General features: G+C 40.0%; 1 protein-coding gene and 1 pseudogene across 2 annotated transcripts in view; both read right to left on the reverse strand.

Annotated features, from left to right (window-relative positions):
- MCU (mitochondrial calcium uniporter) overlaps positions 1–6,167 on the reverse strand; it is a 190,872-nt gene extending 184,705 nt beyond the window's left edge. Inside the window, exon 1 of one of the 2 annotated variants that reach the window (XM_040623922.1) lies at positions 5,978–6,167. In XM_040623922.1, coding sequence (XP_040479856.1) covers positions 5,978–6,124 — 147 coding nt within the window. In that variant the 5' untranslated portion in view covers positions 6,125–6,167. The remainder of the gene's footprint in view (positions 1–5,977) is intronic. The other variant, XM_040623923.1, reaches the window with a different exon arrangement.
- A 17,692-nt stretch (positions 6,168–23,859) lies between these two features.
- On the reverse strand, positions 23,860–24,106 carry LOC103668020 (annotated as a pseudogene).
- Positions 24,107–24,320: the final 214 nt, after the last annotated feature.

Genomic DNA, 24,320 nt, shown 5'->3' on the forward strand with positions numbered 1-24,320 from the left:
AATGCTCCCCAAAGAATAAATGATAAATAGTAAAAACTGAAAACTTCAGTAACAAGGTATAAGAGGTAAACACCCCACTCTTTTGATTAATAAACACTATCAATGTCCTTAAAGAACCATTGGAAAAGGCTCTTATTTTTAAGAGAGATGTCAAAATGCAATGTCATATTTTCTGTTTTTTTCCAGAACCGCATTAGAAAAAGTTCAGTTTTAGCATGTTATTAGGCCCAGCTGGTGATATAATTTACCAAGTTATATTTTTATCAAAATAAAAGATTCGGAGTGCCTAGTGGCTCAGTTGGTAAAACAGCTGCCTTAAGCTCAGGTCATCATCCCACGGACCTGGGATCAAGCCGCACATGAGGCTCCCTGCTCAGTGGGGAGTCTGCCTCTCCTTCTCCCTCTCCCCTTCCCCCTCCCTCCACTGTGCTTTCTAATAAATAAAATCTTTAAAAATAAATATATATATATATATAAAGATTCAAGCCCATACACAGTTTATGGGTTAATAATTCACTAAACTTACTAAAATTACTTTGCTTGAAGTCAATTTTCATGTTACACAGGCTTTCTCACTGCAAGCATTTAACAAATTGCAGTTAAATAATTAAATGGACAGTTTCTCTTGCATATTCAACATGCACAGGACTAGTTTTTGTTGTGTTTTTTTTTTTTAACATGTGTCATCAAGCTTGACCTAAATCATGGAGTAATTATTCAATACTGGGTTTGAGTTTAGGCACTTACTGAAAGAATATAGCCCCAATTCACTTTTTAAAACCCAGCTCTGCTTAACAGTTTTTAAAACAAAACACACAATTGTGTAATTTCGTAGGAAAAGAATTGAATGTAAAAGCCAGCAGATGGGGGAGCCATTTTCAGCTCTTAGTAACTTGCTGGGCTGCCAAGGTTAAAGTCCTTTCACCACTCTTGCACTAGTTCCTTAACCTACAGTCTTTTTGAGATCTCAAGTCTACAATTCTTTTAAGTACATGTCCTCCATGGTAACATCTTAGTTTTCCTAATAACATGTTATTCCAGTAGTTGTAAAATATCCATGAGCATTAATCAGTCAAATAGAGGATTCCCTTAAGTGATTATCTCAAGATCTTAAAAGGTAGTGTTGTCCTTAATCATAAAAAAAAAAAAAAAAAACAGTAATTTTTAAGAAAACCCACAGAGGCACAAAGAATATAAAAAAGCAATAAGGGGTGCCTGCGTGGCTTAGTCGGTTAAGTGTCCAGCTCTTGATTTAGGCTCAGGTCATGATCTCAGGGTCCTGGGATAGAGCCCCAGGTCAGGCTCCGTGCTCAGCAGGGAGTCTTTAAGGATTCCCATTCCCTCTCCCTCTCCCTCTCCCTCTCCCTCTGCCCCTCCCCTATCTCATACTCTCTTTCTCTCTCAAGTAAGTAAATAAATCTTTAAAAAAAAAAAAAATGAAAGCAACATCTCTGCAGTTATTCAGATAATGGTATCAATGAAGTGCTATTGCAGAAGACCATGACCACTCTGGATTTCAAACATGAGGTAGCCCCAAAACCAAAAATGATCTTTTTTGTTATCTTTGATATACACCATTCTTGATGCTGCATTCTCTACTTAGATTTCCTCTTGGAGTAGAGCTCCATAAAGCATAAAATAGAACCCCCTGGGACTTAGAGAAGTTCAAATAATCAGAATCTGTTGAATAAATCCAAATTTATAAATCTGAGGGGGGGGGAGTCTGCTTTCCCTCTCCCTCTGCCTCCGCCCCCCACTCATGCTCTCTCTCACTCTTTCTCTCTCTCAAATAAATAAATAAAATCGTTAAAAAAAAAAAAAAAAGGATGGTTGCTTCCTTAAAAACAAGTCTGCTCTTGGAACTAATGTAACATTGTGTGTCAACTATATTTCAACAGAAAATAACAATAATAATAAAAGTAAATTTTAAAGGTCTGTTCTAAATATTTATCCAGAACTATCAAAATCTTAGTATTGTAGTAGACTAAAAAAACTCTAGAACCTGATTCAATCATATATTTCTATTAATCATACTTTTGCTGGGCTTTGGGCAGAAAGCAAGTACCACCACAGAGCTAATCCAAAGGTACCCACTCTATGGGTATACTACCATAAAGAAGTATAATATACAATCAAAGACCGTACTGGCAATACCAAAGTTAAAGCAACTACCCAAATATGGGTACTCAAGTAACAGACCATTAAACAAGTCAAACTGGGGACAGGGTGCTCGGGGAGTGGATGAGCATACCTTCTCACTGGCAAGCAGACAAAAAGGTACATATTCAATTAATGCATGTTTGAGTGTCACCTATATACCTAGCACTGTGTTGGAGTCTATGAGAGACAAAAAAGCAATACTGTCCTACCTCTCCTGTAAGATGAGGTACCCACAAATGAAATATTTAGATAACAAGACAAGTCAGTATCAATCTGTGTCCTGCTAATAATAAATCCTATCAGAATTTAGACAGGACAGAATAGAACAGAAGGGGATTAAGAGCCAGGAATCACACAAATTAAGATTCTGACTAGAACATCTTGAATCCACCTCCATTTAAAGAATTTTAATCTCAGATGTCATAAACCACACACATCACCTAATAAGTCACTTCCCTCAGTTGCCATTAGGTCTGTTTCCTCATCTGTGAAGTGAGGAGGTTAGCATCAAAGAGGAGTCATAGGTCACAGTCTCTTACCTAAAATGGACCTTCGAGGTTAGAGGAGTGATTAAGACTGAAATTCAGTTGCAAGAACTACATAAACATTTAGTATAGATATACAGAACATTGGCTTAAGTACAGTGGAGTATTTGTGCTGGGATGGATCTGGCTAAGTAAGACGGGCCAGACCATGAGAAACCCAATTAAAGAACTGGGACTTGCCTCTGTGTCAGGTAATATAACCTCAGTTAAAATTCTCAAGTTTAACTGAAATGCTATCACTGCCAAAGAACTATAATGTGTAAAATAGAGAGGGGCGGCCACAAACTATAACAGTCCAATGGCACGCTTAAGCAAGAGATTTAGTAATTCAGCATAGCTGTTGACCACTAGGAAATGTTAACAGTCAGGCTTTCATAATCAGAGGTGAGACAGTTTGATTTAGCAAAGCAATTACCCAGCTCACGATGAAAGGCAGTTTCCCCTCAAAGTATCATCCTTGAAAATAGCAGCCACCTTCACTAACCACACAGAAAGGCATGCAACAAATATTTTACATCAGTCTTTGTTACAGTCACAAGCTGAGGAGCAATAGCAGGCTCTTCACACAAGAAAGGAAAAATTACGCTAGATGGTGCTAAAAATATTGAATAAGCCCCTGCACCTTTATTTCTATTTACTCAGTTGTATGATCTTCTAATGAGGAAGGTGGGGAAGGGACAAGTTATGTCTTATAACTTCGAAACCACATTTACCAATGAGCTGAACTGTATTGCTTTGGACTCATTCTGTGAACTTGGAAAAGATTTCAAAACGCGTGCATCTCAAGCAAAAAATTAACGAGCACCATAATTGGTTATGTCCCCCTGGCTCTAATTTACTGTACCTACTACAGCAGAACAAAAGTGGCACAAGCTGGGTTTGTGATCTAGTCCAATGCAGAGTGCCATCTGCTGCACATGCACAGAATGTGTCCTATGCAAGATTCAACCTTAGTGTCACTCAGGGACCTTTATAAGAGCAAGTTGTTTGTTCCCATATTTGCCTCATTCAACAACTCTGCCTCCAACAACATCTACTTACAGGAGAATTCCCATTCATGGGACTTTAAAATACCAATACTTTCCTAACAGTAGTTTTGAAAAGGAGGAGAATATTATGAAGGAGCAATTGTACTTTAGAATGAAAAGAACACGATAAGGGGGTCAGAATATCTAGGGTGGGTGGGAATCCTAAAACTGTTGCATATTAGCTGTGTAATCCTGGCCAAGTCCCTCCCCTTTCTGAGCCTCAATTTCAGGCGTAAAATGTCAAGAGTTAAATCTCGAAGAGATACCTTTCAAACTGAGTCTTGTGAGGAATCACAGAATAACAGATGGAGACAGCTATATACAGGATGCCTTCAGAGCAATCGTAGAAAAAGAAAAAAAAACCTGTTCATATATTTTCAATAATCAGGTACAACTTTTTTCAAAATCGTACAATTCTAAGTTCATTTACAAGTCAACATTCCCATGATAACACCTCAGCCCTTCAGAAATAACACTTCACTTTAACTGTGCTTTCAGTTATAAATTCAGCACATCACTTTTACCCACCCCAGAATAGCACAGAAGAACACTTTCATGAAGTACCCACACAAGGAAGACACTCACAGCCTGACAGATTCGCATAGTGGAAAATATACAAGGCACAAATTTAAAAATGCTAAATGAATACCACACCCAAATAGCCTTAAAAACAAACTGTGCAAAGTCAAAAGATGTATTAGCAAAATACAGGGATAAAGACAACTTGGTAAGTCTTTAAATAGTTTGAGAGAGAGGGGAATGCCATCAGATTTTTGGATGGCTTTATGTTTTTAGGAAAACAAAACACATAAATGGAGGCTATGAAACATGCAAATCTAAACTGAACTGTGGAAAAGCTCGGCTCTCACCCAAAAGCTTCAGCAAAGCAATATGTCAGTATGCCAAATATGAAGTACAAATTTTCTTCACAAGAATGAGGATAGGATCCATACGTGTGACTAATAATATCATCTTGCATTTACAGAGCATTAGTTCTTTTCATAGCTCTTTCATACAATTTCATGTCATCAACAGTCTTGGGGTATCCTCTCTGAAAACCTCCAGTTCAGCTTCCTCTCAAGAGCTATGCGATCAGAATAAGACAGGTGGATGTATTTGCGGAGATCTGAAGGTACTACTTTCTTCTATCAGGCCGTCTGCAGTGATTCCCTCATTACCACACTATACAACTTAGCCCTAGGAAACAAAATCTACACTCTTTCGCTCACAGTTGGCCAGAGACCAACACAAATGGGTCTAGAAAGTCCAAGGAAAAAGAACCCGCTGACTTGTTAGGTCAAGAACTCCATGCCAAGTTGATCTCTTGCAAATGAAAAAAGAACTCACGATCACTCACAAATACATCCCAAGGCTGTTCAAACAGAAACTCTCCTTCGTCGCCAGCCAATGAAATCCAGCAATAACTGGTTAATTCAACCACCAAATCCCTGCCTCTGTGAACAACTTGCCTTATTCACTTCCCCTCCGCCTGCTGCCCACCCTTCCTTCTTCAGGCACGCGTGAACAAGCTGATAAACCAGTCCTCCAAAACGACCACCGAGGACCTTTAAGGACCTGAGGGGATGGAGCTTGCCTCCTGAAGCAATGCAGCATCCATCGCGAGGGGGCTCTTCCCCGTGCCCACACACGCAGAAGTCACGGAGGGGGATAAAGTTTGATTATCCCTCTTGCCCGTTCCCACAGGGCCGAGAGAGGACGAGGGAGCGGCCCCGCTGGGGTCCTGGGCTGCTCTCCGGAGACAGTGCCCAGAAGCATGGCACTGCCACTCTCCTGACACATACCCTAGGCAGCCGCGGCAACTCAGGACACCCCAACCCGCCCGGAGGAGGAGGGAAAGGGGACAACTTGCACGGGGCTCAGTTCGCGAGCGATGGGGCAGAGCTGTTAGAAAAAAAAAAAAAAAGGAGGGAGGGACCGAGATCGGGGGCGAGTCAGTGAGAGGTTCAAGTCCCGTCCCTTCCCCGCCCTGGTGCCCCGGGTCCTGCGGGAACATCCCCGCCATCGCCCCTCCTCCTCCTCCACTCGGCTTCCTCCGCCCTCCCTCCCTTCCTGGTCGCCGCCGCAGGCGCCTGAAGGGCACGGCGGCTACTCGGTGCCCGGCAAGCTCGGGAGCGGCCGCGAGTTGAGGTAACTCGCCCGCTGCCCCGGCGGCCTGCCCGCCGGCGGCTCCCACACGCCAGCGCCGCCCCGCCCTCCCCGGAGCCGCCGGGCGCGCTAGCTCACCGTCCGGTGGTGCTGCTGCTGCCGGTGGCGGCTTACGCCCAGCCCGGGGAAGCAGCCGGCAGTCAGCGCTCCGCAGCCGCCGGCGCCCCCGCCGCCGCCCCGGGAGGAGAGGAGCAGCAGGAGCGATCTACCTGCGGCGGCCGCCATCTCTCAACTGGAAACGGCGCCGACCCAGGCAGCGCAGCGGACGGCCGGGGCGGAGCTAAGACCCGCCACTCACCGACGCCGGACCAACTGCCGCCCTTGGCTGAGTTGATGAGGCGGAGCTTCCTGCAAGGCCCAATCGACAGGCGGGAGAACCACACTTGAGGCTGCCTGTCACTTCCAGAGTTACCTATTGTGGGACATAGTCAATTACGGGCAAATTCTAAGGAACCGGTAATTGGCACCCGAGCCCCTCAGAATAGCAGCAGTAGAGATGGCATACTCGATTCGTCTAATCTTCACCAAGGATAGAGCTATGATAAGGGTAACTGGAGAAACAGATATTTGTGCTAAGCTTTGTACTTTGTGAGTGTTCTAAGTTGGCAAAATATGTACCAAATTAGTAATCATTAAACTAAGGATGCTAGAACTCTCAATGACACGCCCATAGTTATCATTCATAACTGATGGTATTTGGATATGCTGAAATTAACCCTACATCAAAGGGCGATCTAATGACCGTGACATGTAGCATAATGTAGGAGGGGTAGAATGCTTATGATATCAAAGTCCCAGAATGAGTACACGCCATCAGGGTGAATTAACAGACCTACATACATTTCAAATACTCAATTCATTTTTACAGCACCTTTTAGACTGATACTCTTACACTCTTCAGAAGGAATAATAATTTTCTTACTATCTTTGACCCTGTGTGTGCTTATTAAACTATGGAAACAGAACGTGTTGGTAATGTAATAAAAGTCGTATAAAGGTTATTTTAATGAATTTTCATAATTTAAATAAACTAGCCACTAGGATACACTTTGGAATAATCCTTGATCACTTCCTCTTGAAAAATACTTCTTTCCCCCAAGAAACAAGATCATAAAGAAAGCTCATTAAAGACTGTGAAAAAAAGTATTTTCTTAGAAGAGGATTTCCTTGCTGTTATTATAAGCTGGTTAGTCCTCACATCTTTTAAAATCTGAAGCAGGAGAACAGTTTGGTAAGCAGCTAAAAGTATTACTCTAAGGGCGCCTGTGTGGCTCAGTCCGTTAAGCGTCTGCCTTCCGCTGGGGAAATGATCCCAGGGTCGTGGGGTTGAGCCCGGAAAGCCTGCATCAGGCTCCCTATTAGGTGGTGAGTCTTCTCCCTTTCCCTCTGCGTCTCCCCACCCCTGCTCGTGCTTGCTCTCTCAGATAAATAAATAAATAAAAATTTTAAAGCATTACTCTAAATTTTGGAAAACATCTTGGTAGTGTAGCCTTAGGTGATCAAGTTGAAACAAACAAAAATACACTACATACAATTTTATTGTATCACTTGTTCTAATAATATTTTTTAAAGTTTAACTGAAATGGTATATGCTTAGCCAAGAATTGTTAAATAATGAAATGGAGCTTTTGGTTTTTTTAATCCTTCCACCCCACCCCAGAACAGTAAAATGATTGGCTTCTCCAGGTGAGAATATCACACCACTCACCCAAAAGGCATTTATTGCCCAACAAGTGGAACCTGAGAGCTCAACAATGAGATGAGCACCCCCATTCAACAGCTGCACACACTAATCCCCCCTAGCTGGAAATCTGTGACATTCCTGGAACAATTTCACTTACAATCATTTTCTGCCCATCTATATTTATCCCATCTGCATGTTATGTATTTACCAATGCTGTGCCATTTCCTCCTTCTTACTAGGATTACCATGAATTTTACTTTTGTTTTTATTTTCTGCCTTTGCCATATCTGCCTACAAATCAGGATTGTCCCTCCATCTCCATCTTATACTTTGAGAAGTTCTACTAGAATTGTCTTTCTCCTATTTTTTCCAAATACAGAAATTAGACATGCATCCTGCAGGTATGAGATTTAGTCCTGTGCATTTGCAAAAGAACCACAATAAATAGGGCTTTTTAAAAACTGTATAAACCTGAAACTAGAGGGATTACCAAAAGCTTCCTTCTTATTTACTAAAGGTGTCATCTTTTATCTACCAAGATAAAACCACTGATGCACCCCAGGTAGGTTGTGTAATTTGAGTTCTAAATTGAGTTCTAATAATCGCGGGCTAGAAATTATACAAATGTCAATTACCTCCTCACAGATAAAATCTTTTCCATAGCTGCAAAGGATATATCTCACCTCAGTTGGTTGGCCAGGTCCCATATTAAGAAAGTGTAGATGGCTTAACAGAAAGTATCCTCATTCCTAAAAAATAAATAATAAATTACATATGAAGGGAAAGGGAATTAATATTCATTGAGTACCTACTATGCCAGACACTGCACTGATCACTCTGGAGGTAATACTTTTATAAAAGATAGCAAAGTAAGCACAAAAATAAACTTTTGAAATAAAAAAATTGAAGAAAACCTAAATGTTTTGTAATAGGGAATTTGTTAATAAGAGACTAACCCTATAACAGAATATTATACAACCATTAACAAAATGAATTATTCCATCTATACTTTAAAAAAGTAATAATGTGGGACACCTGGGTGGCTCAGGTGTTTAAGCATCTGCCTTCGGCTCAGGTCATGATCCCAGGGTCCTGGGATGGAGTCCTGCATCTGGCCCCTTGCTCAGCGGGGAGCCTGCTTCTCCCTCTGGCTGCCGCTCCCTTTGTTTGTGCTCTCTCTCTGACAAGTCAATAAATACGTAATTTTTAAAAAGTAATCATCTAATACAGATGAGCCTTTTAAAAGTTATTTATATATATAAAAGTTACTGATACATATTTTTATATGTTATATATGTATTTCAGGTACATAGTGACTTCTGGAAAAACAAACAAGAAACATGTTAACTCTGGAGACTTTTGAGGGGTAGCTACTCTATTGAATGGTTTAACATTTTCCCATCTGCATGTTATTTTTATCATTATAAAAACATGGTCACTGAAATCTACATGGCCACAGAGTTGTTTTCTGTGCCAATCCTTAAAACAGGTTGATCTTTTTTTAGCTAAAACTAATCAGAACAGATTTCCTGGAGCATGAAACCCTAACTAGGCTCCCTACTAAAATGTACACTGAAGTCAGCTCCCAATTATGACTCAACTCAATGGAGGATTTATCTAAAAGCATTCCAGAATAGCCAGGATAGGTGATGCACACAGTTCATTGACATGGGCAAGAAACCATGACAGGGATCTGCTTAGAGGTCTGGGGGCTGTGTTTCATGGTTCACAGATGGTGTGAATTACTATGCAAGTGAGATCAGCAATTTTTAAAGAACAGGAAAAAAGTGTATGAAGAAGGAGAGCAAAAAGAAAGGGTTTTACCTTCAAATATTTATCATATCATAAATCACAGCCTAGATCTGTTTTCTGGCTATTTGGGGTTCACTATCTTCCCAGATGTCATTATTCCCATTTCTCTACCCCTTCCCATCTGCAGCCATCATGCCATCACCACCACTCACTTTCCCATGACTTCTTTGTTTCTGTAATCTGTTATGTTGGGCTTTTTTTCAGCTTTCCTGGACCAGACGTATTTCTAGTAAGTGTAGCCAAGAAGGGTTGAACTCCTCATAAACCCCACCACATATCACTTCCTGTCTATATCCACATCTAGTCTCACTTCATTGAACACACATTTTTTCCTTCCTCATCTTTATTTCTCTCCTTTTCTTCCCCCAATATTCCCATCCCCTTTACTCTAAACCTTTTTTTAAAAACAGATTTTATTTATTTATTTGAGAGAGAGAGAGAGAGAGACAGCGAGAGAGAGCACAAACAGGGAGGAAAGGGAGAAAACAGCCTCTCTGCTCAGCAGGGAGCCCAATGTGAGGCTTGATCCCAGGACCCTGAGACCATGACTCAAGCCAAAGGCAGCCGCCCAACCAACTGAGCCACTGAGGCACCCCTATCCCCTTTACTCTAATATAGACTGTAGCCTTACACTGGATTATGTACATACTGTACATACATAATTTACATAGAAGTATTTACATATGACCTCTTAAAATTTTTGTGTGGCGGGAGCCCCATGCCCTGGCCTCCAAGGAATGACTGACTCCACATTCATTTTGTAACTCGGCGACCCTATAATCTAACATTCTTTCCAATCTGCAAGTTTTCTTCTATCAAGAGCAGAACACCAGGAAAACATTGAGTTGAGAAGGGCAGGGCTTGTTCAAATAGGACTGTCTTTGTTCATGTTTCTTAAGATCTGAGAGGTTGGCAGCAAACATTAGTGCTGTCCCTTTTGTATTGGATTGGTTGCGGCTTCCTACAGCCTTTGCTAGTTACTAGACCTTTGGAGCCAGGAAGTCTTTTGCCTCTACCTGAAGTGACTCAAAGAGGCAGAACACTAATTTTGCACTCAAATAAACCACACCTCCATAGGAATTCAGCATAGGAATTCAACACACATTCTTTCTTTCTTTTTTTTTTTCTTAAGATTTTACTTATTTATTTGAGAGAGAATGAGTTGGGGAAGAGGGAGAAGCAGACTCTCCACTGAACAGGGAGCCTGAAGTGGGGCTTGATCCCAAGACCCTGAGATCATGACCCAAGCCAAAGGCAGACACTTAACTGAGTGAGCCACCCAGGTGCCCCTCAACACATTCTGATGGAACTGAACACCATTCCAGAGTACCCAAAGGTGCCAAAAAATCATAAGAACGTGTTCTGACAAGACTGAATTCTAACAAAATCCAAATTGGTAAGGTCCTCCCCTCTCTCAGCAATCTCCAGGTATCTACTACCTATACTCTGAATATGCCCTGACATTTCAACCTTCCACTCTGCTACTACTGTCTCTATAAGCCACCTGTTCTACTCTTTTGAAGACCAGCTTTGCCTCCTCTGAGATTAAATGTCCAGGTAAAATTAAACTCTCATAATTTATTGTTTGACTTTGTATCATAGTACTTTGGTACTTGATGTGAGCTGATCTGACAATGAGGTCGGCCACACTCCCTTGGTTATCAGACCTATTTGAATAGACTAATCTGGTTGGCTGGGCCACAGTACCCTTCTCTCATCTTCTAAGTATAATTTGTATCAAAATTATTTATGTTTCTATATTTCTCTTACAGGACTCTTCCATGTTAGTGTTGTCAGTCTGGCAAACTAAGCTAACTCTTTAGATGATGATAAGGACTTCTGGGATTGCCTCTTTCACACCACCTTTAAAATAATAGGACCCTCCCAATGATAATAGCCAAAATATTGTCACAAAGTATGGGAGATCTAACAAAATTACTCTGGGGTGAAATAGTCCATTAAAAGTCTTCAAAAATGTGTTAAATAGCTAGCCACATTAGTCTACCTACTTCAAGGTCAGATTCATCTTTATATTATGCTGAGTGTTGCCCAAATTTCAGCTCCTCTGAAACTAAACAAGTTTAGTGTCAAATGCTATATTCATTCTCCATTTTGATATCATACATATAGTCTTCATCAGTATTTATTTATATGTGAACGCATAAAGACTCTGGGCTGTGGGTTGCACTTGGTAGGAGGCAGAGAGTGGAGGAAGCCGTGGGCGTGAGACTGGTCATTGCCAGTTAACAACAGGTGCGAATACTGCTCTTTAAATTTAGCCATTGCACTTGGCATCTTGTCTCTCAGCCGTCACTTATGGCAACCACTGCTGATTTGGAAAGGATCAAGGAAAGAATGACAGAAAGGGTCACATTTATGAAAAGGCGGAGAGAAAAAGGGCTTTGTTCTCTTTTTTTTTTTAAGATTTTATTTTTTATTTATGTGACAGGGACAGCCAGCAGAGAGGGAACACAAGCAGGGGGAGTGGGAGAGGAAGAAGCAGGCTCATAGCGGAGGAGCCCGATGTGGGACTCGATTCCCGAATGCCGGGATCACGCCCTGAGCTGAAGGCAGACGCTTAACGACTGCGCCACCCAAGCGCCCCTATTCTCTTTTATTTAATAAAAGCTAGCTTAAGAAATAAAAAGCAGCATGAGACTTGGAAAGTGTAAAAACAGCTTAAAAGAGTGAAAAGGGGAAGAAAATGACTCAAAGAGATAATAATTATTAACAAATCATTCTTAATTAGGCACTATAAAAGCCATCCGGCTGCCAAAACTTGGGAGCAAAATTATCTAAAATGTGGGTAGAGACTCAGAAAATAATTACTATTAATTGGGAGTTGGGATAAGAGGAGGGGACAAGACCTGGATGAGGATAATTCATTTATTCATCCATTTGATCAGTCAGCCAAGAAAAATATATTGAATGCCTCTTAAGTGTCATCCAATATATGCAAGAAAAACTTCCCCAAATTCACATTTTTTGCATCATGTACTACTTTTTCTAAAATGCTCATCCTAACCTTGCAATGGGATCAATTCTTCCCGTAACTTTGCAGTCCAACATTTATAGATCACTCAAAAGAAGTACTGAAAGATCCTTTGAGTTATCTTGGAGTCTCAATATAACACAAATTTAAAACATACTGCCAACGTAATAAATCACTTCATCCAACAAAATTAGGAAAAAGACATGAAAAAATTGTAGGTTTTTTGCTATCATAGTGTGGTAGGGTACAATTCTATTTAAGTAGTTTCTAACTAGTTCATTGCCAGAGTATAAAGAAAATTTCAATCTCAGAGAATTATAAGAAGATATTGCAGCCCTTCCTTCATGCCTTGCTCTGCTAAGATGTATAGATTAGGTTGAAACAGGGCTCTTTGGCTTTTCCAGCATCAGAGAGAATAACTCATTTAATAGACTTGTTAAAATTTAAGCAAAATTTATAGCACCTATAGATGCTACTACTTTAAGGCCCTGAAGCAATTGGATCTATTGACTATTCCATCAAATCATGATCATTATTAAGAAGAGGAAATTTTCACATAATACCACTAGATTATAAACCAAGGATAGCAAGTGAAAGGTCCTAATTCAGAATCCTGAGTTAATTTAGGTTATTTCCCATGATACTTTATAATTATTATTAAAATCCCCATAATCTAGAACTCACTTAAGAGGATTTGAAAAAGATTGTAAAGATTTGATGATTCTTTTAAAATAGGCTTTTGCTGTTGTCTTATCAATTTTGTGTTTTGGAAGATGAAAAAATATAAACAATTTCCTGTTTGCAAACATGGGTCCTTCTCCCAAAAACAGGCCTGGGAAACGAATGAATCTTGTTAAATCAAATTTTACATATAGGTTAATAGTAAGCAGGCCAACTCTGAAAAGTAAAATCCTAGTTAGTCATTTCCTGGAATGCATTCTTTAGGACTGTAATTTGCAAACTTTGTTCCATCTTGGCAAATACAATTTTTTTAAAGGATTTTATTTATTTATTTATTTATTTATTTGACAGAGAATGAGACAGTGACAGAGGGAACACAAGCAGACGGGGAACAGGAGAGGAAGAAGCAGGCCTCCAGCCGAGCAGGGAGCCTGACACGGGGCTCAATCTCAGAACCCCAGGATCATGACCTGAGCCAAAGGTAGATGCTTAACTACTGAGCTCCAGGTGCCCCAGCAAATAAATTTGCAACACATGGTCATCACAAACAATAGCTCATGAAAATCATCTCAATAAGTAAGACGGACTTTGGCTTATGCAAAATTCCAAGTGTGTTAGTTGTAACTACTTATACCCAAATATCTCCTTACCTTAAAGGATCTGAAATATTTCTTAAATTTAATAAATGAACTTATTGTAATACAGTATTCTAACTATAATAATGGCTATCCCTGAGTTCCAAGAAATCCATTCATTATTTCAATAAATCAGTTGATTTGTTGGCTCAGTTACCACAGCTAACAAACAAGAAAACAAACAAAAAGATCTGGCCTCACAAGCTTACCGTATTATCATATAATAAGAGATAGGGGAATAGGAGAGTATTGTAGGAGGGCATTTTACCTATTTTTTGAGGATCTGGGAAGGGATCTCAGGGGATCCCTTTGGTGAGATCTGACAGATTAGTGGGAGTAAATGACAGACAGAGAGTAGTGAGATATGATACCAGAGAGGCAGCAGGAATCAGTTACATAGCATCTTATAAACCATATTAGGGAATTTGGACTTTATCCAAAGAATAAAGGTTAAGTCTTAAAGGATTTTAGAAATAGGAGAGATTAGAGAATAGATTGGAGATCAGAGAGACTAAAGGCAAGAAAATAAATTAGGAGATCTAGGCAAGAAATGCCAGCAATATGGCTTACAGTATTGGCCATGGGAAAATATAGACTAATTTGAGAGAGATTGTATGTGAGAAGTTGAATTAAAAGGTATTGGTAATTGATAGGATATTTGGGGGTGGGAGAAATGAAAGAGAGTAAGCTATCAAGGGAGATTTCTAACTGTCTCACGTGGGCAACTTGGGTGGATGTTGGTGCTGTACACTGAAAGAGGAAACACAGAAAAGATTTGTTGGGGGAAGATGATGAGCTCAGTTTTGAAAATGTATGACAGGGGTGCCTGGGTGGCTCAGTCAGTTGAGCACCTGCCTTTTGGTTTGGCTTGGGTCATAATTTCATGGGTCATGGGATCCAGGCAGACATCAGGCTTAGCACGCAGCAGGGAGTCTGGGGGATTCCCTCCCTCAACCGCTCCCCAACACACGTGTGCACCTGCACATGCTCTCTCCCTCTAAAATAAATAAATAAATAAATAAATAAATAAATAAGAAAAAAGAAAAGAAACGAAAGGAAAAGAAAATATTGTATGACAGGTGCCTTGAGACATCTAAGCAACAATACTCATTGGATAGTTGGTTATTTGAGCCTGATGAATAGACTGTAGAAATAAATATAGGGGTCATCAGCATATAGATAGTTGGTAAATAAAGCCATAGGAGTGGTTGAAACGATCCAGGATGAGTGTGTGGAAGAAAAGCAGATCTAATAAATTAGTTTCCATTTAATGTTTTTCTGTAATACATGCTTAACAAATATTTGATTTGAGTGAATGAATGAATGAATGAATAAAAACGGGAGTCTTAACAAAATCTAGAAGGCATTTTTAACATTTGCACAGGACTTTTTCAGTATTTAGTATTGATATTCACTTTTTCAAAAAGTATTCAGTATTGATGTTCACTGACCTCAGGTAGTTAGTGGCTATGAGTTGTTCAGTTTTCAAAAATGTCCTGGATCCCGGAAGAATTTTTTTTAATTTACTGCAAGATTCTTATGTTATTACAATGACAATATGCGTAATTTCCCAAGCTGAGTTCTAATACTTCAGAAAGAAGCAAATTCACATACTTGGCATAGATCCTTGCTCATAATTAATGGTCTAAAATCATATGTTCAAAGGGATTTGTGGATCAATGAATAAATACATAAGTGAAATAGATATTCCTTTCTTCTCACAATAGAGAAAGTTATAGTGCCTCCATTCCACTGTTCTTAATGTTTGTTGAGGTAATTCAGTCCCTAGGGCCATTTAATCAAAGGAAGAACATCTGTACTGATAATGCTGCCTAGGCATATTGACAGAGAGCTGCGACGATATTGACATGAATTCATGTCCAAAATACACAAATAGCTCTCACAAATCAGTAGGAAAAAGGCAGCAACCCAATAGAAAAAATGGGCAAAAAACTTGAACAGATAATTCACAAAAAGATGAGATCCAAATAACTAATAAACAAATGGAGACGTGCTTCACTTCATTCCCCATGAAGAAAATGCAAATTAAAAACCACAATGCAATACAGCACTTGAAGCCCAGCAACATAGTCAAAACGAAAAAGATGAAAAACACCAAGTTTTGGCAAAGACATGTAGCAATCCCAACTTTCATATGTTGCTGGTGAGAGTATAAATTGGCACAACCACTGTTCGGTCATAGTACAGTCAGGAGACAGAAACCACACCAATTACTTGAAGAGACAATTTAATATAAAGAATTGTTAATAAAGTCCCCTTCTCTAGTTTTAATAATAATTCTAATCATTGTCTTTTGTTCTCTTAGCTGGAGGGATTGTAACTGCTTCCTGCAGTTGCTACCCCATGAGTCTTTCAAGTTTTCATTTTACCCTTGCAGTTAGTTACTTAACATCTTTACACTTAGTTAACAATTATTTATATTAAATTATCTCTTCTCAAGTAACCGGTGTGGTTTTTGTCTGCTGACTGATATAGAATTGATCCCAGAAGTGATCCAGGAAGAAGACTGTCAAATGTAGGATTGAAGAATCGTTGTGATCAAGTCTTTGGGCTTGAAAGCAGTGCTGAACTCTTCATCAATAAGAAACACGATGCTAGGGGTGCCTGGGTAGCTCAGTCATTGAGTGTCTGCCTTCGGCTCAGGGCATGATCCTGGAGTCCTGGGATCGAGCCCCACATCGGGCTTCTCCGCTGGAAGCCTGCTTTTTCCTCTCCCACTCCCCCTGCTTGTGTTCCCTTTCTTGCTGGCTGTCTCTCTCTGTCAAATAAGTAAATAAAATCTTTTAAAAAAACAAGAAAGAAAGAAACATGATGCTAGAGGGCGCCTGGGTGGCTCAGTTGGTTAAACATCTGCCTTCCGCTCAGGTCATGATCTCAGGGTCCTGGGATCAAGCCCCACATCGGGCTCCCTGCTCAGTGGGAAGCCTGCTTCTCCTTCTCCCTCTGCCTGCCGCTCCTCCTGCTTGTGTGTTCTCTCTCTGTCAAATAAATTAATTAAATCTTAAAAAAAAAAAGAAACATGATATTAGAAATCTATGGCATGCAGTATATTCATATTTAACCAAATTATCACCTATGGGTGAATGTGATGTAAGACAAATATCTTGGGGTCCAAGTGGCTGCTGCACTTTATCAATATGGGAATAATGATGACTCCTAGGACTGTCATGTGGCCTGGGACCTAGATATCTACAGATGTAGTTTTTCATGTTATCAGGAGTGGAAGTACAGGAGCAAGGGTTTTCGGATTGAAACTGTACAACTCTTATATCTTAGTCACCGGCCCTGATCGTCCTATGCTATGGGAGTAGTTCAGACTTGGAGATCTTTCTGGGAAACTACTCTGTGCACATGGGAGGGATAACTGAGCTATTAAATTCAAAACTGGCCAAATTACTAAAACACACATTTCTATTACAAATGAAAAGATAGAGATTGAAAGACAGAAATAGAAACACCTTGGAAATAATTTAGTCCTAGTCTCTGATTGGACCAAAAAAATAAAATTACAGAGAGGTAATTACCCAGAGAGGTAAGTACTGAGGACCTACTAGTTCTGAGTGTTTTAATATGTATTAGCTCATTTAATCCTCTCACTAACATTATGACTAAGTATTAGTATTCCTGTTTTACAGATGAGGAAATTGAGCTTAAGTAATTTATACTAACCCAGTACCCAAACACTGGAATGAAGGACTCTTAACTCCACACTCCACACTCCACACTCTTAACTCTTAATGTAATCTCTCTGGAAGCCAGCACTCTTGATATATGCAGTTCTTTTTTTTTTTTTTTTAAGATTTTATTTTTATTTATTTGAGAGAGAGAGTGAGAGAGCACAAGTGGAGGGGACAAGCAGAGGGAGACAGGCAGCCCAATGTGGGGCTCGATCCCAGGACCTAAGTCAAAGGCAGATGTTTAACTGACTGAGCCACCCAGTCACCCCTCAATACGCAGTTCAATATCATACTTTTTAAAAAAGATTTTATTTATTTATTTGAGAGAGAGTATGAGAGAGAGAGCATGAGCAGTGGAGAGGGGCAAGGGGAGCAGGAGAAGCAGACTTCCCCCTGAGCGGGAAGACTGATGCAGGGCCTGATCCCAGGAGCCACCCAGGTGCCCCTCAAAGTCATACTGTTGAAGCTATTCAGCTTTGCCTTTCCCTCCAGGCTAAATAGGAATGCAATAGGGGGAAAAGCCACATAGAAGGTTACACCTGAAAAAGATTTCACAGGTTCTCTAATGCAGTCTCAGTCCACGGTGACGTTGAAGCCTAAGCACATACCTGACTTGTCCAAAGCCACAAAGTTATTTTTTCCCCAAGGAAGAGGACATTTTATTTATTTTAAAGGTTTTTTGGTTTTTGTTTTTAAATAATCTCTACACCTAATGTGGGGCTCAAACTCATGACCCTGAGACAGATAGTCCCATGCTCTTCTGACTAAGCCAGCCAGGTGCCCCTCACAAAGCTATTTAGTGGTAGAGGCAGAACTATAATCCAAGTTTCCTGACACTCAAGGCAATTTTTTTTACCACAAAATCTGCCCCTCCCACATTCTCTTCCTTCAGAGGTGGGTATTGGTATAGGGTCCAAAGTTCTTACTGACTCTTTAAATGGACTGGCTGATGTGAGACAGGCAGGCTTGTTCATTAAATGTACACAGCTTCCGCTTCCTGGTTTGTATTCAAGGCCACCTCTAGTTTGATACATTAGCAGACAGGCAGCTACTATGTGCTGTGCTGAAAAGTCCCCTGTTTCGAACTGCACTACGTGACCTTTGCCTTGGTACTTCAAACTCTCACAGTGTTTGCTCCTTTGGGTTGAAACACTGGAAACCTCTGTTAAAATGCCAATGGACAGCATAACTAAAGGAAGGTCTTGTCGATTCCTTAGCTAGAATTAGTTTATGCAATTAGCACTCATCTCGTGGAGAAGTCCTGGAGGAGCAGAACTCTGGAGAGATTAGGATTTTCATGGCAGAACTGAATGGCATTGGATGACCTGAGAGAGGTGAGACAGGTTACAGTGGAAGCTGAAGGGACAGGTCATGGCCATATGAAGTCACTGAGCCCCTTGAGAGGTGAGAAGAAATGAAAAGAAAGTGGTACAGAGATGGAGTGGCTGATGGAGCACCTTCACAACGCCTGGCCACAGCCCTCAGTGAATTTCCTGAGGTCTTACTCTGGGCAGTCAGTCATCACAAAAAACTCAGTGAGTTAGGTATTATTTTCCCAACTTTACAGATGAGAAATACAACGGCCCAAAGAATTTAAGTAATTTCCCTCAGGCACACAATGAAGATACCGTTCAGAGGCTAAGTACAGTGTGAGGAGTTGAGTCAAGCTGGGTCTGTCTGATTCATGCTTAGCTTTGTCTCACTGAACCACACCTCTTCGCAGAAAACTGCTTCCTAGAGTTTACATACTTGTACATTTTCAGTTATGCCAACCCTATCCTTGACTACACTGCATTGACCTCAAGGGTCTAATTTAACACAGGTAAGCACACAGGTTTCTCATTTGTAAGTGGGCCATCTGGCAGGCAGCATATGGAAACAGGCCCTTTGACAAGGTCATAAGAAGGTTAATTAAGTCTAGATTTTAAAGTATTTTTCTAAAATCTGAAAGAAAGAAAAAAAAAATACTGTTAACGATAAGATTGAGTACTGGTGGAGCACCTGGGGGGGCTCAGTGGGTTAAGCATCTGCCTTTGGTTCAAGTCGTCATCTCAGGGTCCTGGGATCAAGCCCCACATCGGGCTTCCTGCTCCGTGGGAAGCCTGCTTCTCTCTCGCTCATGCTCTATCTCTCTCTCTCTCTCGAATAAATAAATAAAATCTTTAAGAAAGTATTGAGTACTAGCTAACAGCAAAGTGTTATGCCGGGTGCTGTAATAGACATTACACTATAACATCTTGCTTAATCCTCACCGCATCCCTTTGAGGAAAATACTATACAAGCTCTCATTTTTGAGATGAGAAAAATAACAACATTAGAGGCTACTTGCTAAAGATCTCCTGGCTAAAGTAGTGGAGCCAAGATATGAATCCAGGATATCTTCTACCCCATACTTGTTCCTCTATATTATCTCCTCTGATAAATGGAACAGCTCAGTACATGATAAAGATCTCAGAGACAATCCTGTAGTATCTTATACTATTAGCTCCAAAGTAATCCCACTGAGGCCTTAGGGGTCAGTGTCATGATAAAAACAGCAATATAAAGGACATTTTGTGTTTTTTAAATAATTCCACTGATACATTAATTTCTTTGGTATGTTTCAGTATACTAGATGATTAGCATGATAGCATTTTGGGTAAATGCCATGTATTTGACTTCTTGTGTTTCCTTCACTCGCTCAATCATTAGTGAATCATCATTGAACAATATTGATCTTTCACTGTGGAGAGGGCACCATAGTGCCTAACACTGAGCTTGGTGTATAATAAACTCAAATTTTCGTTGAATGATTAAAGAAGGAAGAGGTTTCACCTGAAGTTCTCTAGATACAGATAGATCCATAGGAATTAATCATTAATGATTTTGATAATTTCTTCACCAGATTACTAAAACAATATTCCGCAGGTAGGGTTGAATTAGAATCTACGTTTAGTGTAACAACTTGTAAATTGGTGGTAGTCAGCAAATGCTAGTAATTACACCCTTTCTAGGGAGTAAGTAAATTGAAAATAATACTTGTTTGCTTTTCCTCTAACATTTTATTTATTTATTTAATGTATTTATTTTTTAATTTAAATTCAATTAATTAACATATAATGTATTATTTGTTTCAGGGGTACAGATCTGTGATTCATCAGTCTTATATAATACCCAGGACTCATTACATCACATACCCTCCCCGATGTCCATCACCCAGTTACCCCATTCCTCCACCCCCTCCCCTTCAGCAACCCTCAGTTTGTCTCTAACATTTTAAAGCCTATCTAATACCTAACGTTAGGCTATGCCAATATCAAAATGCAGTTTATTCATTAGCGTCCTCTACCTTGTTTTACAAAGTAGAGGAAATCTTCTATTTACAGCAAGTCATTCATAGCTCTCGCTTAGGACTCTGCCTACAACCAGTAAGTTCACTTGTAGTTCCCTTAGTGAACCCAAAACGAATAGGCGTATGGTGACCAGACTTTTGAGGAAGTGCATTTCTACCTTCTTGCAACAAAAAGAGCCAAATCTGATGTCTAATGTCTATACTTTGCTGAGGAAATATATGAGAAAAATAGGTATGCAAAACAAATATTCCTGCATCCATTTCTCAAAAAGTCATCAAGTAGCCTAAGGTTTATCTAGAAATCCTCAAAGGTAAAAAATAAAAATATTGCCGTAGACTTCTGTGACATATAGAAAAGGTATTGGAAGTGGTTTCGGATAACTAAATTTTATTTTATTTTTTTTTAATATTTCATTTACTTATTTGACACAGAGAGAAAGCACAAGCAGGAGGAGCAGGAGAGGAAGAAGCAGGCTCCCTGCTGAGCGCTGTCCCAGGACCCCAGGATCATTACCTGAACCGAAGGCAGACACTTAACCAACTGAGCCACCCAGGCACTCCAAGAACTACATTTTAAACCCAGGTCTAACTACAATGCAATCTGTGGGTAAGATACTTAACCTCTGCTTTCTCATCTGTAAAATAATATTCTCCTCTCTGGGTTTTTATAAAGGTTAAAAAATAATAATGCACATGAAGCTAAGTGGCACCCTTTAAAAAAGTCAGTTTAATTAAAACCAGAAATATTATGTTAAATATGTTTCTTTTTTTTCTTTCCTTTTAACAGGAAAAAAAACCCCAACAGATATTTAATAACATGTATACCTCCTGTATACATGGGAGACACCAAGAGACACTAAGTAACCCCAAAGATGTCTCTTTACCTGCCAATTTGTTTTAGAAAACTAAGACTTATGAAGAAATAAGATCTTTGTTTCTTTCTTTGGCCCCTACCTTCCTGGCGTTCTGATTTATATAAAGAGTTTCACCATTGAGGAAGTCTGTGTGAGCTTTACATCCCTTCCAACAGGGCAAAATGCCCACGTCCTCATGTAAATACATGAGAAGAGTATCATGTGTCAGCTTATATAATGAGAATTCATCCCACTGTATTGCATTTTCTTAGAATCTTTTTTATTTAATGAAAAGTTTTTTGACTTCTGAATTATGACTGGTCTCATTCAGTTTTACAAGGTTGAACAGCAGATGTCTTTTTTTTTTTTAAGATTTTATTTATTTATTTATTTATTTGACAGAGATAGAGACAGCCAGCGAGAGAGGGAACACAAGCAGGGGGAGTGGGAGAGGAAGAAGCAGGCTCCTAGCGGAGGAGCCTGATGTGGGGCTCGATCCCAGAACGCCGGGATCACGCCCTGAGCCCAAGGCAGACGCCTAACCGCTGTGCCACCCAGGCGCCCCGAACAGCAGATGTCTTAAATGTAAGACAAAAGATGACACCCCTCGCCCCCATTTCTATTTTTTTCTCTCTTCCCCTGGCCTATTCTCGGAGCTTAGAATGGACCACATTACCCCTTAGACTGACACAGTGGACTAGCCAACTCTATGAAAAACTGAGGTTTCCAGCTTGCTGATTCATACCTTCTTTAAGCAGAGATGATTGTTTCTAACTTACGATGTTTTTTTCTGATGCCTAATGAACTTCAGTCAACCAAGAACCTTTTTATATCACACAAGTAAATACTCAAATAACAGAAGAAATGACAATGTCCAGAAAAGAATTCCAATTTGAGATATTTTTTCCCTTAGGTAAGCCAAAATATGAATTATTCTGTTCATCTATAATGAAAAGTTAACCGAACTCATGCTGGTTTGTCTCTAATGGCATTAGGTTGCCACTTTTTGATGAAGTTCAGTAATTCAGTCCTGCAGCATAATGGCAGGATCAATGGACAAAGAGTTAGAAGACTTGGACTCTATTTTCAGTTCTAGCTCTGGCTCATTACCGTTTCTTTGCCCTGACCATCCTCTATTATTACTCGGAATCTCAATTATATTAGCGATGCAGAAAGATTTAGAAAAACCACTCTGTAAGCTAACAACTAAGACAATGCAGCGGTCTTATTTCTGCAATTGGTGTACCGTTGTGGTCTCAGGCAAGAAATTGGCTAACTTGGCGCCTCGGTTTCTTTATCCGTGAAGACATGATAAATTATTTGTTCCTCTTTTCCCACCAGTTCCCTCATAGAAATGCAGTAATGGAAATGGTATTGACGCTGTAAAAGATTTTGTTCTCTCTGGGCTGTTGCTACGTAAGGAGAAAATCTTTTTTATATTTCAACTTGCATTTTCAGGTACTTAGTGCTCCCTGAGTTTGCACCATATCAATTCTATTTGGAAAAGATTACCATGTATACTGTTATTCTTTGCAGACCTTTGCAGAAATAAAACGGGTCACGAAGATTATGCTTTAAGAAAACAAAATTATTTCACAAAATTTGTGATTGTTGGCTGTTAAAAATTCTTCTGATTCAAATTATCACCCTAATCACCTTTTTTTTTTTAGATTTTATTTATTTATTTGAGAGAGAGAGAAAAGCCAAGTCGGGGGAGCAGCAGCCTCCCCTGTGGGGCTCGATCCCAGGACCCTGAGATCATGAGAAGGCAGATGCTTTAACCACCTGAGCCACCCAGGCACCCCTCACCCTAACCATCTTAACTTGAAAGAGACAGCTTGTTCATTCAGAGCTGTCTATTGCCATGTTGTCTAGGTAGCAAATACCAGCTCAAAAATGAGGCTACCACTCAGCTGATCCTAGTTATTCCAGGGTTTTTGTAAAATATCTGAGAAAAGCATGTAGGTAGTTGACAGATAGCTTCTAATCTTGGTTTTGCATGTGTCAGACCTAAGAATGTTATTGGAATATTCGCCTATCTCGCGTAGATAATAGGAGCATTGATAGATAATAAGTATATCCTGTCTAATTGCTAAAAGAATGATTATCCTTACAATGCCCATTTTAATTTTTGAGGGCTGTGATGGTAATATACTTTGTTTTACCATCTCTCTCTCTCTCTCTCTCTCTCTCTCTCTCTCTTTTGCTGTTGTATTCAAAATGTGTTAATTGGGATGGTTTCCCACTCATCTTGATTCAGGATGCTTTTAGTGCTACTTCCACCTGAAGGAGCATCCTTCTCTAAGCGTTGCTTTTCCTCTTGTAGCCTGGCAGAGGACAGTGGAGAAGCCAACACACAAACTACTGTTTGTGCGTGGCTAACGATGGTGGTGATTTTATAGCATCCTGGGCATTCCATGACCATGAAGTAGGAATCGGGCTCTGCACCAGGCGTTTCTTCTTGTGTTTCCTCTTCTCCTCTTCTGGAATGGGAGGGAGAAGATCCTTCTCAAGGGGCATGTTCTCATTGGGAGGTCATCTCTGCTGGAAAGGCTGTTACACAATCTCTTTGTCACAGAATACTAACAGATCCAAAGCTCAGACAGTGAGGGAAAAAATTCTTAGACTGAGACATGAAATTGTAATAATTCAAAGACAGGTCTGAAACTGAAAGATCAATTTATAGGGTAAAAGGAATAGAGGAACGTATGTACCAAAATTTGCAGCCAAGGAG

This window comes from Ursus maritimus, unplaced genomic scaffold (genome assembly GCF_017311325.1).
Source record: "Ursus maritimus isolate PB19 unplaced genomic scaffold, ASM1731132v1 scaffold_7, whole genome shotgun sequence".
NCBI classification, from domain to species: domain Eukaryota; kingdom Metazoa; phylum Chordata; class Mammalia; order Carnivora; family Ursidae; genus Ursus; species Ursus maritimus.